Source organism: Hemiscyllium ocellatum, chromosome 4, assembly GCF_020745735.1.
Source record: "Hemiscyllium ocellatum isolate sHemOce1 chromosome 4, sHemOce1.pat.X.cur, whole genome shotgun sequence".
NCBI classification, from domain to species: domain Eukaryota; kingdom Metazoa; phylum Chordata; class Chondrichthyes; order Orectolobiformes; family Hemiscylliidae; genus Hemiscyllium; species Hemiscyllium ocellatum.
The window spans coordinates 107,017,468-107,035,358 of NC_083404.1; the positions used below are offsets into that span (position 1 = coordinate 107,017,468).

Genomic DNA, 17,891 nt, shown 5'->3' on the forward strand with positions numbered 1-17,891 from the left:
TCCCCACCAGGGAAATCATCCTCCCAGCACTGAGTCTGTCCAGCCCTGTTGCAATTTTTTATGTTTCAATCAGATCCACCGTCAACCTTCAAAAATAAGTACATGGAAGCCAGGTCAAACAAATTTCTCTTCATAGGGCAGTCCTGCTATCTCCGGTATCAGCCTAGTGAACTTCTGCCACACACTCTCTGTGGCAACTATATCCTTTCTTGTGGAAGGAGACGGAAACTGCCCACGTTACTTCAGGTGTCATCTCATCAAGGTCATGTATCACTGCAGTAAATCATCTATTTCTGAACCTAAATTGTCTCCTAATGAAGGCCAAATTATCATTTACTTTCCGACTTGCCTATTGCACATACCTGTCTATTTTCTTTGACTGGTGTGTAAGGATAGCAGATTCCCTTCTCATCCATACTTATCAATATGTGACCATTTAAATAATACTATTCCTGTCTGATTTTCATTTCAAAGTGTATAACTTCACATTTTGAATAGTATACTGCGTCTACCATTTGTTTATGCACTCATTCAACTTGTCATACAACATGAAAACAGACCCTTTCATCCAACTAATCCACGTGACTATGTTCCCAAGCTAAATTCGTTCCACTTGCCTGCATTTTGCTCATATCCCTCCAAACCTTTCCTATCCATGTACTTATCCAAATGTCTTTTAAATGTTGTAACTGTACCTGCATCCATCACTTCCTTTGGCAGTTCATTCCACACACAAACCACTCTGTGTAAAAATGTTGTCCTTTTTTAGAACTTTCTCCTCTCACCTTAAAATCATACCCCCTTGTTTTGAACTCCTCCACCTGAGGGAAAAGACCCTTGCTATTCCCTTATCTATGCCCCTCACGATTTTATAAACCCCTATATGGTCACCCCTCAAACTCCTATGGTCCAGTGAAAAATTCAGCCTAGCTTTATAACTCAAACCCTTCATTCCTGGCAACATCCCGGTAATATTTTTTCTGAACCCTCTCCTTGCTACAGCAACCTCTTCTCACAACTCTATCCTAACTAGTTTTGTGTTGTCAGCAAACTTAGAAATATTGCATTTAGTTCTCTCATCTCGACCATTTACATATATCGTGAATTGCTGGGCTCAGGCTTTGAACTTTGTGGAACCCCACTAGTCACTGCCTGTCACTCAGAAAGTGACCCATTTATTCCCATTCTGTGTTTCCTGTCTGTCAACCAATTTTCAACCTATATTCATATATTACTGCTTATCCAATGTAGTTTTAATTTTCCTACTAACCTCTTATGAAAAACCTTATCAAAACCCCTCTGAATATTCAAATACAGTATACTTAAATATCTCCAGTAGTGGTGGGCGGCACGGTGGCACAGTAGTTAGCACTGCTGTCTCACAGCACCTGAGACCAGGATTCAATTCCCGACTCAGGCGACTGACTGTGTGGAGTTTGCACGTTCCCCCCGTGTCTGCGTGGGTTTCCTCCGGGTGCTCCGGTTTCCTCCCGCAGGAAGGATGTGCAGGTCAGGTGAATTGGCCATGCTAAATTGCCCATAGTGTTAGGTAAGGGGTAAATGTAGGGTATGGGTGGGTTGCGGGTCTGTTTCCACACTGTAAGTAATCTAATCTAATCTATTGTTAAGCATGACATGCCATTCATTCTGGCTTGTCTAACCCTGGTTCTTCCTTATATAAGATTAGTTTACACAAATAGTTTCGTGGTTATTTCTGCTTTATCTATTTCATATTTCCAGTTTCTTGTATAAATTGATTCATTTTTAAAATATTGAGTATTGAACCCATCTTGTGAAATCTCAGGTAAGTCATGTGCTAAGCTATATATATAGTGCATCTGCATTTTAATAAAGTGACTTTTCAGGGTTATTTAGGGGTGCTGACCCAGGACTGTCAGGAGCAGTCACCAGTTATGGGTTTTGGCTGGATAAGCCAATGATAGACCAGAGCTGTGTTAACCATTCAATCAAGCAGAATGGACAGGAGCCAAAGAGTCAAGAGCAGACCCTCCAGCAAGACAGACATGTAGCCTACCACTGAGATAAAAGAGAGAGGATTCTCCATCCTCACATGCCCTCTTAGCAACTGTAGAAATTTTGAACTTATGAAAATGGTCACAATTGCCAGGCAATTATTATGGAGAGATATTGGGGTGCTTCCTTTTCTCTTACAGACATTCACAACTTTGCTCCCATCCCTCTCCCCTGCGACCACATCCCCCATCCCACTCCCTCCTCCCCACTCATCTAGTCTCTTGCAATTGGCCATAATTATTCTTAAAAATTGTCTGGACAAGAGGAGTTACTGACACTTGGAGGCAGGAAGCCATTGAACCCCTGATCTGGGAAAATAGCTTTGTTTGGGGTGGGGGAGGAAATGGTGGAGAGTGCATTAGTGGGTAAGGAAGGTACAGTGCATGATAAGCCAACAAGCTCTCTCTCTCTCTCACACACACACTTGCAGCATCTTATTATGCATCAGCTTGTCGCTGTTCCTGCTTCCAAATCGGGGTAAACTTCCTGCCCTCGTGCATCTACCTGTGGAGTCACATTGGCACAAAATGACTACCATATAGTCCCCTCCAGCAATTATCACCGTAATTGCAAAGGTAAATCTTTTCATGTAATGCTCCAAAATGTCCTTCAAGCAATATTGCAACATTATTTTAGTTACACTGGTCTTCCTGTATTCTGAGAGAAACCTGTCTTCTTTCTCTTTTTGGGAAAAATTATTTCAAGTTCCCTCCCTCTTTGTCCTAGCAATGAGATTGAGAACTTTGCTGCAGTTATTTCTGCTCACACCCTTTGAGGGAGCAAAGCTTTCATTCTGATTTTATTTCTGATTGTTACAGTAAGCTTCTACCTTTAGGCTTGTCTGGAATGTTGTCTCATACATTTGATATCTGCCTAGCAAGTCTGACATGACAATTCATATCTGATTCAGGAGACCTAGAAACTGCAACAAAAATAGACATTTCCTATCAAAACCTTGACTTAAACAGCTGGTCTTCTCTTCTTTTGTACGCATGTTCATTTGTGACACCCTCTGTAGTTAAGGATAATGAAGTAGGTGTTTGGTATGCTTTTCTTTATTGAACAGAGTTTTGAGTACAGGAGTTGGGAAGTCATGTTGCTGCTGTACGGAACATTGGTTAGTCCACGTTTAGAATATTGTGTGCAATTTAGGTCTCTTTCCTATCAGAAGGATGTTATGAAACTTGAAAGGATTCAGAAAAAAATTGCAAGGATGTTGCCAAGGTTGGAGGATTTGAGTTATAGGGAGAGGTTGAACAGACTGGGGCTGTTTTCCCTGGAGCGTCAGAGCTTAGGTGTGACCATATAGAGGTTTTTAAAATCATGAGAGGCATGGATAGGATAAATAGACAAGGTCTTTTCCCTGGGGTGAAGGAGTCCAGAACTAAAGGGCATAGGTTTAGAGTGACTGGGGAATATATAAGAGAGACCTAAGGGGCAACATTTTCACACAGAGGGTAGTGCGTATATGGAATGAGCTGCCAGAGGAAGTGGTGGAGGCTTGTACAAATTGCAACGTTTAGAAAGCATCTGGGTGGGTATATGAATAGGAAAGGTTTGGAGGGATATGGGCAAAGTACTGGCAGCTGGGACTAGATTGGGTTGGAATATCTGGTCAGCATAGACAAGTTGGACCGAAGGGTCTGTTTCCATGCTGTACATCTCTGACTCTATGACTCAATGGTGGAGCAGATTCAAAGGTTCAAATTGTGTACTCCTGTTAATTTCTATGTAAATCTCACCCAATCCAGCATATATGTAGCTCCAAACCCTTATCTAAGTGGTAGACTCTTATTTACCCATTGACAAATCTAGGCAAGTCACTCAGTGCATGGAATCATTATGAAGAATAACAAAAGCAAAATGGGATGGACTACTTGGCTGTGATTCACTACCTAATGTAACTATTGACACACTCGCTCCACAAGCAAGGAACAGTTTGAGGAGAAGGCTCACACCTTTCCAAGGCTGTTATGGGTGAGGATGAAATGTCAGCCTGATCCGTGATGCCTAATTCCCGAAGTATTTTTAAAATTCCCTTGAAGCCCCAGTGTCTCAGAGCTAAATTAGATAATTTCTGCCATTGATGACGTTTCAAGAGACTTTGTGTGCCTGGATTATGGAACAATTAATTTCGCCAATGTACCCATCATTGATCACTGATTGTAGGCTCCATCAGGCATGCTCCAGACAAGGCTTCAGCCTAGAATATTGTTAACCTCTTCATTTTGCCTCAGCTAAATAATATAAATGCTGGTTAGTCAGGAGCAATGAACTATTATTTGTTTAGATGCAAAACCTTGACTTAGACAGCTGGTCTTCTCTGGTTTTTTTGTACGCTTGTTCATTTGTGACATCCTCTATAAGTTAAGGTGCCTTCTGATGTTAGTGTCTCAGAGCATGTCTGAGACCCATGTCCCAGCAGAGGTCAACATCTTCAGAAAAGTAACCAAGAAGCAGCAATAACAACTGGAAGAGGAGGAATATAATTTACTATGGTGAAAGTGAGTACTGCAGATGCTGGAGATCAGAGTGAAGATTGGAGTGGTGCTGGAAAAGCACATAGGTCATAGGTCAGGCAGCATCCGAGGAGCAGGAAAGTCGATGTTTCAGGCAAAAGCCCTTCAGCAATGAAAGCCCTTCATCATTCCTGATGAAGGGCCTTTGCCCGAAATGTCCATTTTCCTGCTCCTCAGATGCTGCCTGACCTGATATAATTTTCTACATCCATCAATCCTATCCTAGGCCTGAAGAGAATTTCCCCCCTTCTGAGTCTCTCACAGACGGCTGCAGATTTTTATTTAACATCAGCAGTCTGTTGAGGAAGATGTTGGCTCCTTTCTCTGAACGTAGGCAACAGTTGCCAGTCAACAGAGATAAGCTCCTTTAAAAAGCTGGTGTAATGGACATGGTTCAAGAGAGACATGTAGAGAGAGTTTGAGGAGATGCTTCTTTCTGTCAGAAAAAGCTTGTGTGTAGGAAAGGTAGCATCACTGGTTCTAGCCTTCATCTCCTCCAGTTCCTCATTCTGAAGCTCTGGAGACCTCCACTCCCTCTTCTAAACATTGCAAACACTATAGTTACACTCTCTCTGTCGTATTTCAGTATGCAGGCTGAGTAATGGATTGTTAAAATAAACGAGTGCGACAGGCACAAATAGTCCAGTGAGTACAAAAAGCTTGCCTTACTTTCATGATGTTTGGAGTATCATTCCTAAAATCCTCCCAAAGCAATGCAATCTCCTGTCAAAAGTGTGAGATATTTAAACCAAGCTGAGTGAAAATAAATTCTGAAAAAAAAATTCTTCAAACCTTGCAAGTATGTGAAAGCAGTTCAGAAAAATCACATTGATCACTATGGAGTCAGCGATGAGTTGGATGAGGTGTGGAAAGGTTTATAAGGTGTGAACATTACTCCAAAACCAAGTGATGGCTTCAATCACTAGCAATGAATAACAGTCACATTCATGTCAAGTCTTTAGAGGTCCCTCCCAAGCAGGGAAGAAAGTAAACAATGGTTGTTCTCACCTCTGTACCCCTCAGCTTCCACTGCTCCCAACATCACCTCCTGTAGTTTGGGATACACACATTCAGGGTGAAAAGGAGGCAGCTTTGGTCATAAAGCTGGAAATTGTAGAACTGATTAAAATATCAGAAGAATTACGAATGTAAACAAGAAGAGACTAGACAAGGTCAGGGAGGGGGAAGAAGTAAAGTGGCAATATAGAAACAAATAAGTTCAGTAAGCCTGGAACAGGCTGAAACAATGGATCTGCCAGGGCAGTCCTGTTGTAGGGTTTTGAAAGGAGGTAGAAGCAGTCAGAGCGGGGTTGAGAGACTGAGGTGGGAAGCTGTGGAGGTAAAAGCTTCAAATGGGTTGATGTCAGTGACAGTCCTGGAAATAACAGCTTAGCTTTCAGTAGTTGATTCATAAATAGGGGAAATAAAAGGAGGATTGGTGCCATGCAGATCATCAACTCTCTTACAATTCCTTCTATCTCTTTTTTTCAAGATGGCAGTAGAGTAGGAGGACACAGCGACCCAGTGTGGCTGTCTCACCCTGGCTGTGTCTTCAGGGTATTCCATCACTCCTTAATTGGCTTTTCCCCATCCCAGGATCCACTGTCTTCATTATACTTTTAAAATTATTATTTATGACTTCTCTCATTGATGTAGGTGCCATGGTGGGGCGACTTATGAAACTTTTCACTGTACTGTACTTTTCATGTAAAAGTACGCCTGACAAGAAATTTCTATTCTATTCTATTCTCTCCCTGGATCATGACCCTCCCCACCATTGAACACCAAGCTGTTATTTCTAAGGCTGTCTCTGACATCATCTCCTCTAGTTTTAAACAAAGGAGGCCCAATGTTTCAGACCAGCACAGATCAGTGCACAGAACGGGTCAAAGTCATATGTCCAAAGCAATTTTTTTTAAAAAACTGAGCTTTTGTTTTACTCCACTCATTTTATTCACTTAGCCAACATTCGTTATTTAGCCAGCACATGCAAAACAAAACAATTTGCTGTTGTGGTATCTCAAAATACATAAACTGCCACCTGTACAGCAACAGTTTATTTTTTAATTGGTTCTTGGGATGGAAGCAAGAATCTCAATGCTCCTTGTTTCTTTTTTAACCCATTTTCCTAATCAACCTGTTGATGTCGTTACTTGACTTGAACCCGGACCTCCTTGTCCAGAGATGGTAACACTACCACTACACCACAAGAGGAACCCCCACCCCCCCCATCCCCCAATGCTATTGTTGCCCCAAATACTTAAGGTTTCAATTACCAGGTATAACGTTGCAGTCACGCTGTCCAGGCCAGGAACAGTGTTAAATTGTAACCTCTGCTGAAGAGCATTTGTGATCAAGCTGTCTGTTTTTAAAGCAATCCAGCAATTTTCCTATAATTATCTGCCTTTTATCTGGAAGTGAGCAAGTTGTTTTCAATGCTATGAATTGCCATGGTGGAGTCTGAACTGACATCTTGCTTGATTGCTTACTCAATAACACATTACTATATCCAGACTGGTGATTAATCAGCTGGGATAACTTGAAAATGTGATCAAGAGCTTTTTTTTTAAATCTGCAATTTGTTCATTCCTTTATTGTCAAATTCATTGTGCCATATTGAAGGCTTCCAGTGGGAACATGATCCTTCTCTTGTCAATAAGCTATTTAATTAAACCAATAATTCATTTAGTACCCAGAGAAATGCTGGTGTGGAAGGGAATCTCATGGGGATCCAAAATCCCTTTTTCTTGATGTTGTTTATTTAAATATCCAGGATGCAAAGCAATCCCCTTAATTAAAGATGTCATGTTTTCCTTGGTACTTATCAAGATGCTTGATCTTAGAAATGGATGCACGGTGGCTCAGTGGTTAGCAAAGCTACCTCACAGCACCAAGGACCCAGGTTTGATTCCCGCCTCAGGCGACTGTCTGTCTGAAGTTTGCACATTCTCCCTGTGTCTGCGTGGGTTTCCTCTGGGTGCTCTAGTTTCTTCCCACAGTCCAAAGACGTCTAGGTCAGGTGATTGGCCATGTTAAATTGCCCATAGTGTTAGGTGCATTAGTCAGAGGGAAATGGGTCTGGGTGGGTTACTCTTCGGAGGGTCAGTGTAGACCTGAAGGGTCTGTTTCCACACTGTATGTAAACTATTGAAAGCATGATACACTGACAATTACTATGCTTAGACAGAATTACAATTAGGTTTTATTGTTCTATGTACTCAAGTACAGAGATACAGAGGTACCATGAAAAGTTTACAATGTCACCATTCATTGCGCCATCTTAGGTACAAAGGTAGGTAAGTATAAAATCTTAGGTGAAGAATAGAAAAATAAAGAAATAAGTCAGAAGTTTAACATTACAGTTCTTATAAAGTAACAAGTAAGAAATAAAAGTAGGTTAGAAATATAGCCTAAGTACAGAAGAAGGTAGACAGGCAGGAGGCTGGAAGAACACAGCAAGCCAGGCAGCATCAGGAGGTGTTGAAGGTGGAAGCATGCTCCACGCTATTTACGTCAAATGCTCCCTGGGGCAGGTACAGCACATATTAGATACTAAACAATGTTCACTCTATACTGGTTCACCCAGCGTAGGTAAAATAATATTGAAGAGTCATATTGACTTGAAATGTAAATTTTGTTTTTCTTTTCACAGATGTTGCCAGACTTGCTAAGTTTCTCCATCATTTTCTGTGTTGTTTTTATTTTCAATAAACCAATACAGCCTTTAAACTCTTTAATTTCTCCTGGGTGAGATTCAGCATTGATTAAAGAATCTGCTGGGTGAGCATTCAAGTTAAGATGATATTAGGCTGTGAATGTAGCCTGAGACATATTCCATTTACTTTGTATTGGGAGGATTTCAGCCAAGAGTGGGGAAACAAAATGTTGTAGACATAAAGCACCACCCAAGTCCTTCTCAGATTTCATTCTTTTAAGAACTATTTATATTAGTTGTATTTTCCTGAATGCTCCCAGCGTAAGAGTCCATGAGTTTTGATAAGTTGAGAAGACACAAGTCTTATTAACCATTTACAAGATTTTCAGTTAATTTACTTTAAATCTAACAGAAAATCAGATCCAGCAAACAGGAAATATATCCCATTGTTGACAATAAGCATTTACAAATCTCTTTTGAGTTCTTAAATGATTGGGTTGACAAGGATACAGCCCATTTAAAAATGAGATGGTAACTTAAATGTCTTTGACTGCATCAGTGTGCCACATATTTGTTAACATGTGAAAACATTATCGTTAATACTTTCTTCCAAAAGTTCAACCAGCCTTTCATACAATAATTTACTTTTAAGCTGTAGGTAAGGAAATGTAATATTTCATACTGCAAATATCCCACAAATAACAATGAGCTTGTAGTTTGTGAGGAATAGAGGGTGGTTTGATAGTATTGGTGGAAGCCAAGAGAGCTTTGGATGTTTCAATCCTGCCTTGAGATCTTTATATTCACCCAAACAGGCTGAGGCCTGGCTTAACATCTTATCCAAACAATGGCATGGCTGAAAGGCAGGAGTTTATCACCTTCCCCTCCATCCTGCTGTATAAATGTCATAGGAAACTTCATGTCATACTCTTTTGATTCTCTCTACTCCAAACTCCAAAGAGTAAAGAAGCTAAACATATGCAGTCTCACCACTGAGTCAGAAGGCTGTGCATTCATGGCCCATTCCAGAGAATTGAGCACAAAATATAGACCGATGGAATGCTACACAGGCAAACGTTTATTCAGAAGGCTCCCTTTGACGAAGAACAGAGAAGCTCTCCTTCGTATCCCAGCCAATGCTTTTCTTCCTGAATAAAAATCACGCAAATAAATTATCTGGTTATTATCTTATTGCTGACATTTGTCAGTTTTAGTCACTAATTATAGGTTCTCTATGTCAGAAGCCAGAGGATGCCAGGTTAAAATCCAACAGGTTTATTTGAAATCGCAACCTTTTGGAGTGCTGCTCCTTCATTGGACTGACAAAGAAGTAATGCTCCGAAAGCTTGTGATTTCAAATAAATCTGTTGGACTAATACCTGGTGTCATGTGACTTCTGACTTTACCCACCCCAGTCCAACACCGGCAGCTCCACATCATGGATTCTATATGATAGGTATTACCTTGAAAGAAACCCTACAAGCTTCTCTCTCCTCTTGAAGGCCTCAATGCTTCGAAAGTAATTTTCTAAATTTATGGGAATTTTGTGCTTGTGAAAGGTACTATATGAATAAAAGTTCTTCCTCATTCTTTCTACCAAATTTAAAGGGAAACACCATAGGCTTTTCCAATATCTAAGTTGTTGGGTGTTTTAATAAACTATGGAGAACTGATGTGTGTCAGCTTCAACCCATTGCCTAAGTTGAGTTAATTAATGTCATTGAACGGAGTGTTTGTGACAAAATGATAGTGTTCTTACTTCTGAGCCAGGAGGTCTGGATTCAAGCCCACTTGTTCCAGAGCCATGTCATAATGTCTCCAGACAGGTGGTTTAGAAAAATACCTAATTAATTTCATTGAATGTAAACCATTGGGCGGCATGGTGGCACAGTGATTAGCACTGCTGCCTCACAGCGCCAGAGACCCGGATTCATTTTCTGCCTCAGGCGACTGACTGTGTGGAGTTTGCACATTCTCCCCATGTCTGTGTGAGTGTACTCCGGTTTCCTCCCACAATCCAAAGATGTGCAGGTCAGGTGAATTGGCCATGCTAAATTGCCCATAGTGTTAGGTGAAGGGGTAAATGTAGGGGTATGGGTGGGTTGCACTTCAGCGAGTTGGTGTGGACTTGTTGGGCTGAAGGGCCTGTTGCCACACTAAAGCTTTCAAAACATCTGATCTTATCTCAATCTGTTGCTACCTGATTTTTTTTATATATAATTCATCCTTGAGATGTAGGTGTCACTGGCTGGGCCAGCATTATTGTCCATCTCCAATTGCCCAATCACATTGCTGTGTTTCTGAAGTCACAAGTAGGCCAGACCAGATGAGAACAGGAGATTTCCTTCCCTAAAGGACATTCATGAATCAGATGAGTTTTATAAAAATAACTAATGGTTATATGGTTGCCATTAGGCTAGCATCTGCCACAGTAGGATTCAAACGCATGCCCCCATTGTATTAGGCTTCTGGATTACTAGTCCAGGGATATTATCACATGCATCCCCCAAATTGCTCTCTCCTTTCAGTGTATTTCCTAATATCAATGTCAGGGACTGGACTATATGGGCAGGAGAAGACAATTGAGACCCATAGATCTGTTCTTCCATATGCATTGATCATTGCTAATCTCAATTCCATTTACCATCATTTTCTGCAAATCTTTTAATAATTTGATAAACATCTATCAACCTCTATATCAATCAATTAAAATTAAACCAGCAGCAACTGCCTTTTAGGAAGAATGTGACAGATTTCAACAACCTTCTGTGTGAATACTTCCAGCCTTCAATCCTGCACCATCTGCCTCTAATTTTAGGGTATGTTACCTGGTATTTGTCACTGTGAGACTTTACCTTGTGTTCTGAGCTGATTCTCTTCAACGAGCACTGACATATTATCTGAGCATCCCCTCCCCCATCCAGAGTTCTGAAAGCTCATATCCCCATTACTCTGTTTGAATTTGGGTGAATGGGAACACAACACTAGCAAGACTCAATGCCTTCAAGAGATGAGAAAAGAAACTTAGGTAGCTTCTCTTGTGAGCCAGTGCTTGTAACACAGAACTCAGCAATTAGAGTTTAAAACTGTCACAAAGGCGCCAATCTCTGCCCAACGCCTTTAATGTTGATTTTAGCTCCCAAATACAGGGAAAGATCCAGTCAAACTGTGAACCTTGGGACATGCTCTGCAATGATGCATTAGCCAAGGCTTCTACAGCAACTAGGCTCCTGATGAATTCAAGAATTGTCTGTGGCAATAGCATGCTATCATGTCTAAGTAGGATTGCACAGAAGCTAACTCTTTTCTTTGAGACGAACAGGAGGAAAAGCAGGGTGCACAGTAGTGGAAGAGTCAGAATGTTACAGCACTTCTTTTGTGCAAAGGCGGCCTTGGATGAACCTAAGGGACAATTTGACCAAGAGGCCCTGTGATTATCTGAATAAACCCATTCTCTGAACACATTATAGAGAGAAACAGTTAAGTCTTTGACTCTCTCTCTCTCTCTCTCTCTCTCTGTTTCTGTTCCTGTTCCTGTCAGTTGCTGATTTCTTTTTAAATCCACATTTTATAAGAATATGTGAGTGACGGACAAACTTCAATCTCGACTTCATTCTTTTGATAATCACTTTTTGATAAACACTGAGAATCATAAAGTCATACAGCACAGAAACAGACCCTTTGGTTCAACCAGTTTATGCCAAAATCTGAAACAAACATAGAATGCATTTCACCAGAATCTCTATGTGTTTGTTTAAGAAACTTGAATCCCCTCCTGCACCTGGAATCGGGGTTGGTTTTGACTAACCAACATATGAGTATGATTGGCTGCCTGTTCTTGCAGTGAAGTAATCCCCAACGTCCCTTCAATCATGCAGACAGGTTGTATGTCACGAAACAAGACTTTCTAGTGTTGCTTGTCAGATAGAAGCCTCAAGATAGGCCAGAGTTGTCACTCCCATCATTGTAATGTTATAGGATGGGTTATCAACATGAAGGATAGGGGTCTCAGGTTACCATTGGCTTGGATTACCTTTGTGGGACCCGAAAGGATCTCTGTAGTAAAGTCTTTTTGAACACCCACAGTAAGCCTTTTTTAAATCAAGCCAGCTGCATTATCAGATTTAGTGAGGTGCTAAGCCTACCTTTATAGTTAGGGATTTGAGGTGCTGCAGTTTAATCTGTTGACTAGACTGCTAATATAAGGATCACATTTAGGACAGTGGCATGGGGTTCAGTCTCCATTCCGTCTGAGGTAGACTTGTGGCAAATAACATTCACTCCACACAGAGGCCATCCCCAACAAGAAAGAATCAAATCATAGTTCTTTGGTTTTCATCAGTGTATGGCATGGTGACTTGGTGGTTAGTACTGCTGCTTCACAGCACTAGCGTCCCAGGTTCAATTCCAGCTTGGGTGACTGTCTGTGTGGAGTTTGCACATTCTCCCTTTGTCTGTGTGGGTTTCCTCTGGGTGCTCCAGTTTCTGCCCACAGTCCAAAGTGTGTGCGGGTCAGGTGAATTGGCTATGCTAAATTGCCCGTAGTGTTAGCTGCATTAGTCAGAGGGAAATGGGTCTGGGTGGGTTACCCTTCAGAGGGTCAGCGTGGACTGGTTGGGCCAAAGGGAAAGTCGTTTACCAGAAACAGGACTAACCATAAAAATACTGTCGCTAAAAGAGCAAACCATAATCTGGCAACTTCATGGTGAATAACTCACCTTGTAAATGCTTGTCTACTGTCTACAAGGCACAATCAGAAGTGTGATGGTATACTCCTGACTTTCCTAACTGAGTGTAACTCCAACAATGCTTATGAATCAGGACACCATTCAGGACAAAGCAGCTGCTTGACTGGCACACAAACTTCACTCACTCCCTCCAGCAGTAGTACACATTGGCATTCATGTCTACCATCTACAACATGCACTGCAGAAATTCAGCAAGGCTCCTTAGATAGAATCTTTCAAACCCGCAACAACCACCATCTACGAAGGACAAGGACAGCAAAAACATGGGAATGCCACCACTTTCAAGTTCCCCTCCAAGTCACACACCATCGTGACTGACAACTGTAGCACTGTTCCTTCACTGTCACTGGGTATGTATCCTGGAAATCCTTCCCTAACTGTGGTGTGCCTACACCATATAAACTGTAGTAGATCAAAAGGACACCTTCTCAAGGCAAGTAGAGTTGAACATTAAAGATGTACCTCGCCATTAAGATTTGCCTAGCCAGCGATACTCACATCCCGTGAATGAATAAACCTGGAGACTCTTTCGATCGTTTTATTCATGATCAAGAGCAGACTGAGGAGGGGTTAATTGATTATGAACAGGACATACAATTTTCTACATTGCTTGGTGGATGGCAGTACTAATGAATGCTAATAGCTATATTTTTAAGCCTAATTTTGATATCAATGGATATTCCTGCACAGATCACACAATAGTGTCCTGTGTGTTTAGAGAATTGTTTTTGAAGCAATGCTGCATAAACAGTTTTTTAAAATCTTTTTATGTTTCAATGAGATCATTTCTTGCTCTTCTAATTCCAAGGAATATAGGCCCAGCCTACTAATCCTCTGCTTTCGTGCCAAAACCTTCCCTGCTCAATCTTTGTTGCACTCCCTCCAAGGCAAGTATATCCTTCTTCAGGCAAGGAGACTGAAAACCACACACAGAACTTCAGGTGTGGTGTCACGGGTACACTGTATAATTGTAGCAACATATATTTATTCTTTTTCTCTAATTCCTTAGTAATGAAAGCTAACATATCATTTGCCTCCTAATTTCTTGCCATATCGACCTGTTTCATTTCTGTGTTCATATACATGGATATTCAGTCTTTCTGAATACACTCTGTGAATGTACCTCTAATATTCATAACAATTCTGTTTCCATTTACTAAAATGGGCACTTTGCTGAACTGTATTGCATCTGCCTTGTCCTTCACCACACATATGCTTACATCCTTCTGCAATCTCTTTTTGTCTAGGCCATTTAGCCCATCGAGTCTGCTCCACTATTCGATCATGCCTGATATGTTTCTCAACCCCCTTCTCCTGCCTGCTCCTCATAACCCTTGATCCCCTTGCTAATCAAGAACTTGCTATCTCTGTCTTAAATACACTCAAGGTCTTGGCCTCTACAGCCTTCTGCAGCAATGAGTTCCACAGATTCATGACCCTCTGGCTGAAGAAATACCTCCTCATTTCAGTTCTAAAGGGTCATCCCTTCGTTCTAGGTTGTGCCGTCATGTCCTAGTCTCCAAGTGGAAACATCTTCTTCACATCCATTCTATTCAGGGTCTCAATATCCTGTTACTTTCAATTAGGTTCCCCCCATCATCCTTTTAAAGCCCACTGAGTACAAATCTAAATTCCTCGATTGCTCCTTATATAACAAGCCCTTCATTCATAGATAGAGTCATAGAGATGTACAGCAAGGAAACAGACCCTTTGTCCAACCTGTCCATGCCGACCAGATATCCCAACCCAATCTAGTCCCATCTGCTAGAACCTGGCCCTATCCCTCGAAACCCTTCCTATTCATATACCCATCCAAATGCCTCTTAAATGTTGCAATTGTACCAGCCTCCACCACACCCTCTGGCATCTCATTCCATACACATACCACCCTCTGCATGAAAAAAGTGCCCCTTAGGTCTCTTTTATATCCTTCCCCTCTCACCCTAAACTTATGACCTCTAGTTCTGGACTCCCCGATCCCAGGGAAAAGCCTTTGTCTATTTATCCTATCCATGCCCCTCATAATTTTGTAAACCTGTATAAGGTGACCTCTCAGCCTCCGACACTTTAGTGAAAACAGCCTCAGCATGTTCAACTTCTCCCTACAGCTCACATCCTCCAACCCGGGCTACATCCTTGTAAATCTTTTCTGAACCCTTTCAAGTTTCACAACATCTTTCCGATAGGAAGGAGACCAGAATTGCATGCAAAATTCCAACAGCAGCCTAACCAATGTCCTGTACAGTCGCAACATGACCTCCCAACTCCTGTACTCAATACTCTGACCAATAAAGGAAAGCATACCAAACGCCTTCTTCACTATCCTATCTACCTGCGACTCCATTTTCAAGGAGCTATGAACCTTCACTCCAAGGTCTCTTTGTTCAACAACACTCCCTAGGACCTTACCATTAAGTGTATAAGTCCTGCTAAGATTTGCTTTCCCAAAATACAGCACCTCGCATTTATCTGAATTAAACTCCATCTGCCACTTCTCAGCCCATTGGCCCATCTGGTCCAGATCCTGTTGTAATCTGAGGTGACCCTCTTTGCTGTCCACTACTACACCTGCAATTTTGGTGTCATCTGCAAACTTACTAACTATACCTCTTATGCTCGCATCCAAATAATTTATGTAAATGACAAAAAGTAGAGCACCGATCCCTTTGGCACTGCACTGGTCACAGGCCTCCAGTCTGAAAAACAACCCTCTACCACCACCCTCTGTCCTCTACCCTTGAGCCAGTTCTGTATTTGGAAAGGCAAGGACTGATTAGGATAGTCAACATGTATATCCTGTCCCTCAGGATTCCCTCTAACAACTTGCCCACCACTGAGGTCAGGCTCACTGGTCTATAGTTCCCTGGCTTGTCCTTACCACTCTTCCCAAACAGTGGCACCACGTTTGCCAACCTCCAGTCTTCCGGCACCTCACCCACGGCCATCAATGATACAAATACCTCAGCAAGAAGCCCAGCAATCACCTCTCCAGCTTCTCACACAGCTCTTGGGCACACCCGACCAGGTCCCGGGGATCCATCCTTTAATTCCTGTGATTATTGTTGCAAACCTCCTCTGGACCCCCTTCAGCATACCCTTCCTTAGATTCGGGGCCAGAAACCGCTCACAATATGCTCACAATATGCCAAAAGCTTTATACAGTACCAGCAGTCTATCCCTTCTCTTGCATTCTCATTTTCTTACCTTCCTAACTGCCATCTGAATCTACATGTTAACCTTAAGAGAATCCTGAACTCGGATTCCTAAATCCCTTTGTGCATTAGAAGTCACCATTTACTTTGCCATTTAAGGCACTAGAAGCACAAGATTTACCATACATTCAATTCCAAAATTTCTAATCAGGGATTTCTTTCTAACCATTCATTGCTTCCTCTTTTATCTTTCCAGGTATAAGATGCCTCTGCAGGTCAACGTCAGCAACCCAATCAATTGCAACATGCATGGTAAAAAACGCACAGTGTTGGTGGAGGAGAGAATTGAACAAACACAGCCCGACTTCAAGAAAAATCATACAGGCTTCACATTGTACTGGCCAGGAATATAACACTCATGAGACTAAGGATTTCAGTTGCAGCACACTGAGTAATGTCTTTATTGTGATGTTTTTATATATAATAAACTATTCAAGTACTTTCCATTCCGGTAAATATTCTGTCCTGGGAAATTAGTTTTCAAACTTTACAGGTGATCATATACATGAGTGATATAATCAAACCATAAAATGGTTATAGCACAGCAGGAGACCATTCAGCCCATCCAGTCTGTCCCCTGACTGAAAGAGTAAGCTCACTGGGAACCTTCCCTGCAGCTGTATGATGCTTTTCTCTTCAGGCGCTACTCCAGATCCTAACTACCCACTGTTTTTTAAAAGTATTTTCTTCTCATGTCATTGTTGGCTTGTTTGCCAATTACCTTAAATCTGTATGTCCTGGTTCCTGACCGTTCTACTAAAGGGATATAATTCTCCCTGCATAGTCTGTCCAGACCCCACATATTTATGCAGACATCCATCAAATCTCCTCTCAACCTTCTGTAAGAAATGCAACCCAAGCTTCTCCAGTCTATCCAAGCAATGAAAATTTACCACTTGAAATTGGTCTCATAAATCTTATCTGCACCACCTCTGAATCCTTAACATATTTCCTATAGTGTGGTGCCCAGAATTAGACCCAAAATTCCAGTTAAGGCTGAGTCCACATTTGATACGTAACTTTCCTGCATTCATACACTCTGCTCGTGTTGATGAAACCATGGATCCAGATTTGTGCATATGAACCCTCCATGTCCATGCACTCTTTTTGGAATTGTATCCTCTACTTTATATTGACTCTTATCATTCTTTTACCAAAGTGTATCATTTCACACTCCTCTGCCTACCTCCTATGATAAACATAGACATATCGTATTATAAGCTTTCAATGGATACTTTATATGGACCTGAGCTTTTAAGATAGCTACCACAAATCATATGATTTTGTGGCCTTTGGACTACAGACAGTATCAGGTCTCCAGCAAATACCTAATTAAATATGGATGTAATCGATTGTGGAATTCAAAGATTTTATTGCTTAAACTAAAGATAATAGAGTTTCCCCACTGCCAGTTACAGTGGTGTTTTAATTCTCAGCTAATGTTATTACTGGATAATTCAGCTCCCAGGTTGTAATCTGGCTTGATAGATCATGTTTTGTTATGGTTTCAATGAGGTGGCCTCTCACTGAGACAGCAGTAAAGTTGTAAAGTTTGTTTTAACTATAAAACTGAAGCTTATTTATTAAAATAAATGAAGATAAATTACTTAGTTACAACACAAATTCAAAGAGCTTTAAACACACAGTAAAAGTATAATCCCATGAATCACAAATCACTCTCTACAAATTTTTAAAAAATGTTTACACAGTACCCAACAACAGA

General features: G+C 41.3%; 1 protein-coding gene across 1 annotated transcript in view; it reads left to right on the forward strand.

Annotated features, from left to right (window-relative positions):
• Positions 1-17,657, forward strand: part of LOC132815482 (unconventional myosin-Id-like) — a 143,060-nt gene extending 125,403 nt beyond the window's left edge. The window contains exon 22 of the mRNA XM_060824445.1: positions 16,365-17,657. Coding sequence (XP_060680428.1) covers positions 16,365-16,521 — 157 coding nt within the window. The 3' untranslated portion in view covers positions 16,522-17,657. The remainder of the gene's footprint in view (positions 1-16,364) is intronic.
• Positions 17,658-17,891: the final 234 nt, after the last annotated feature.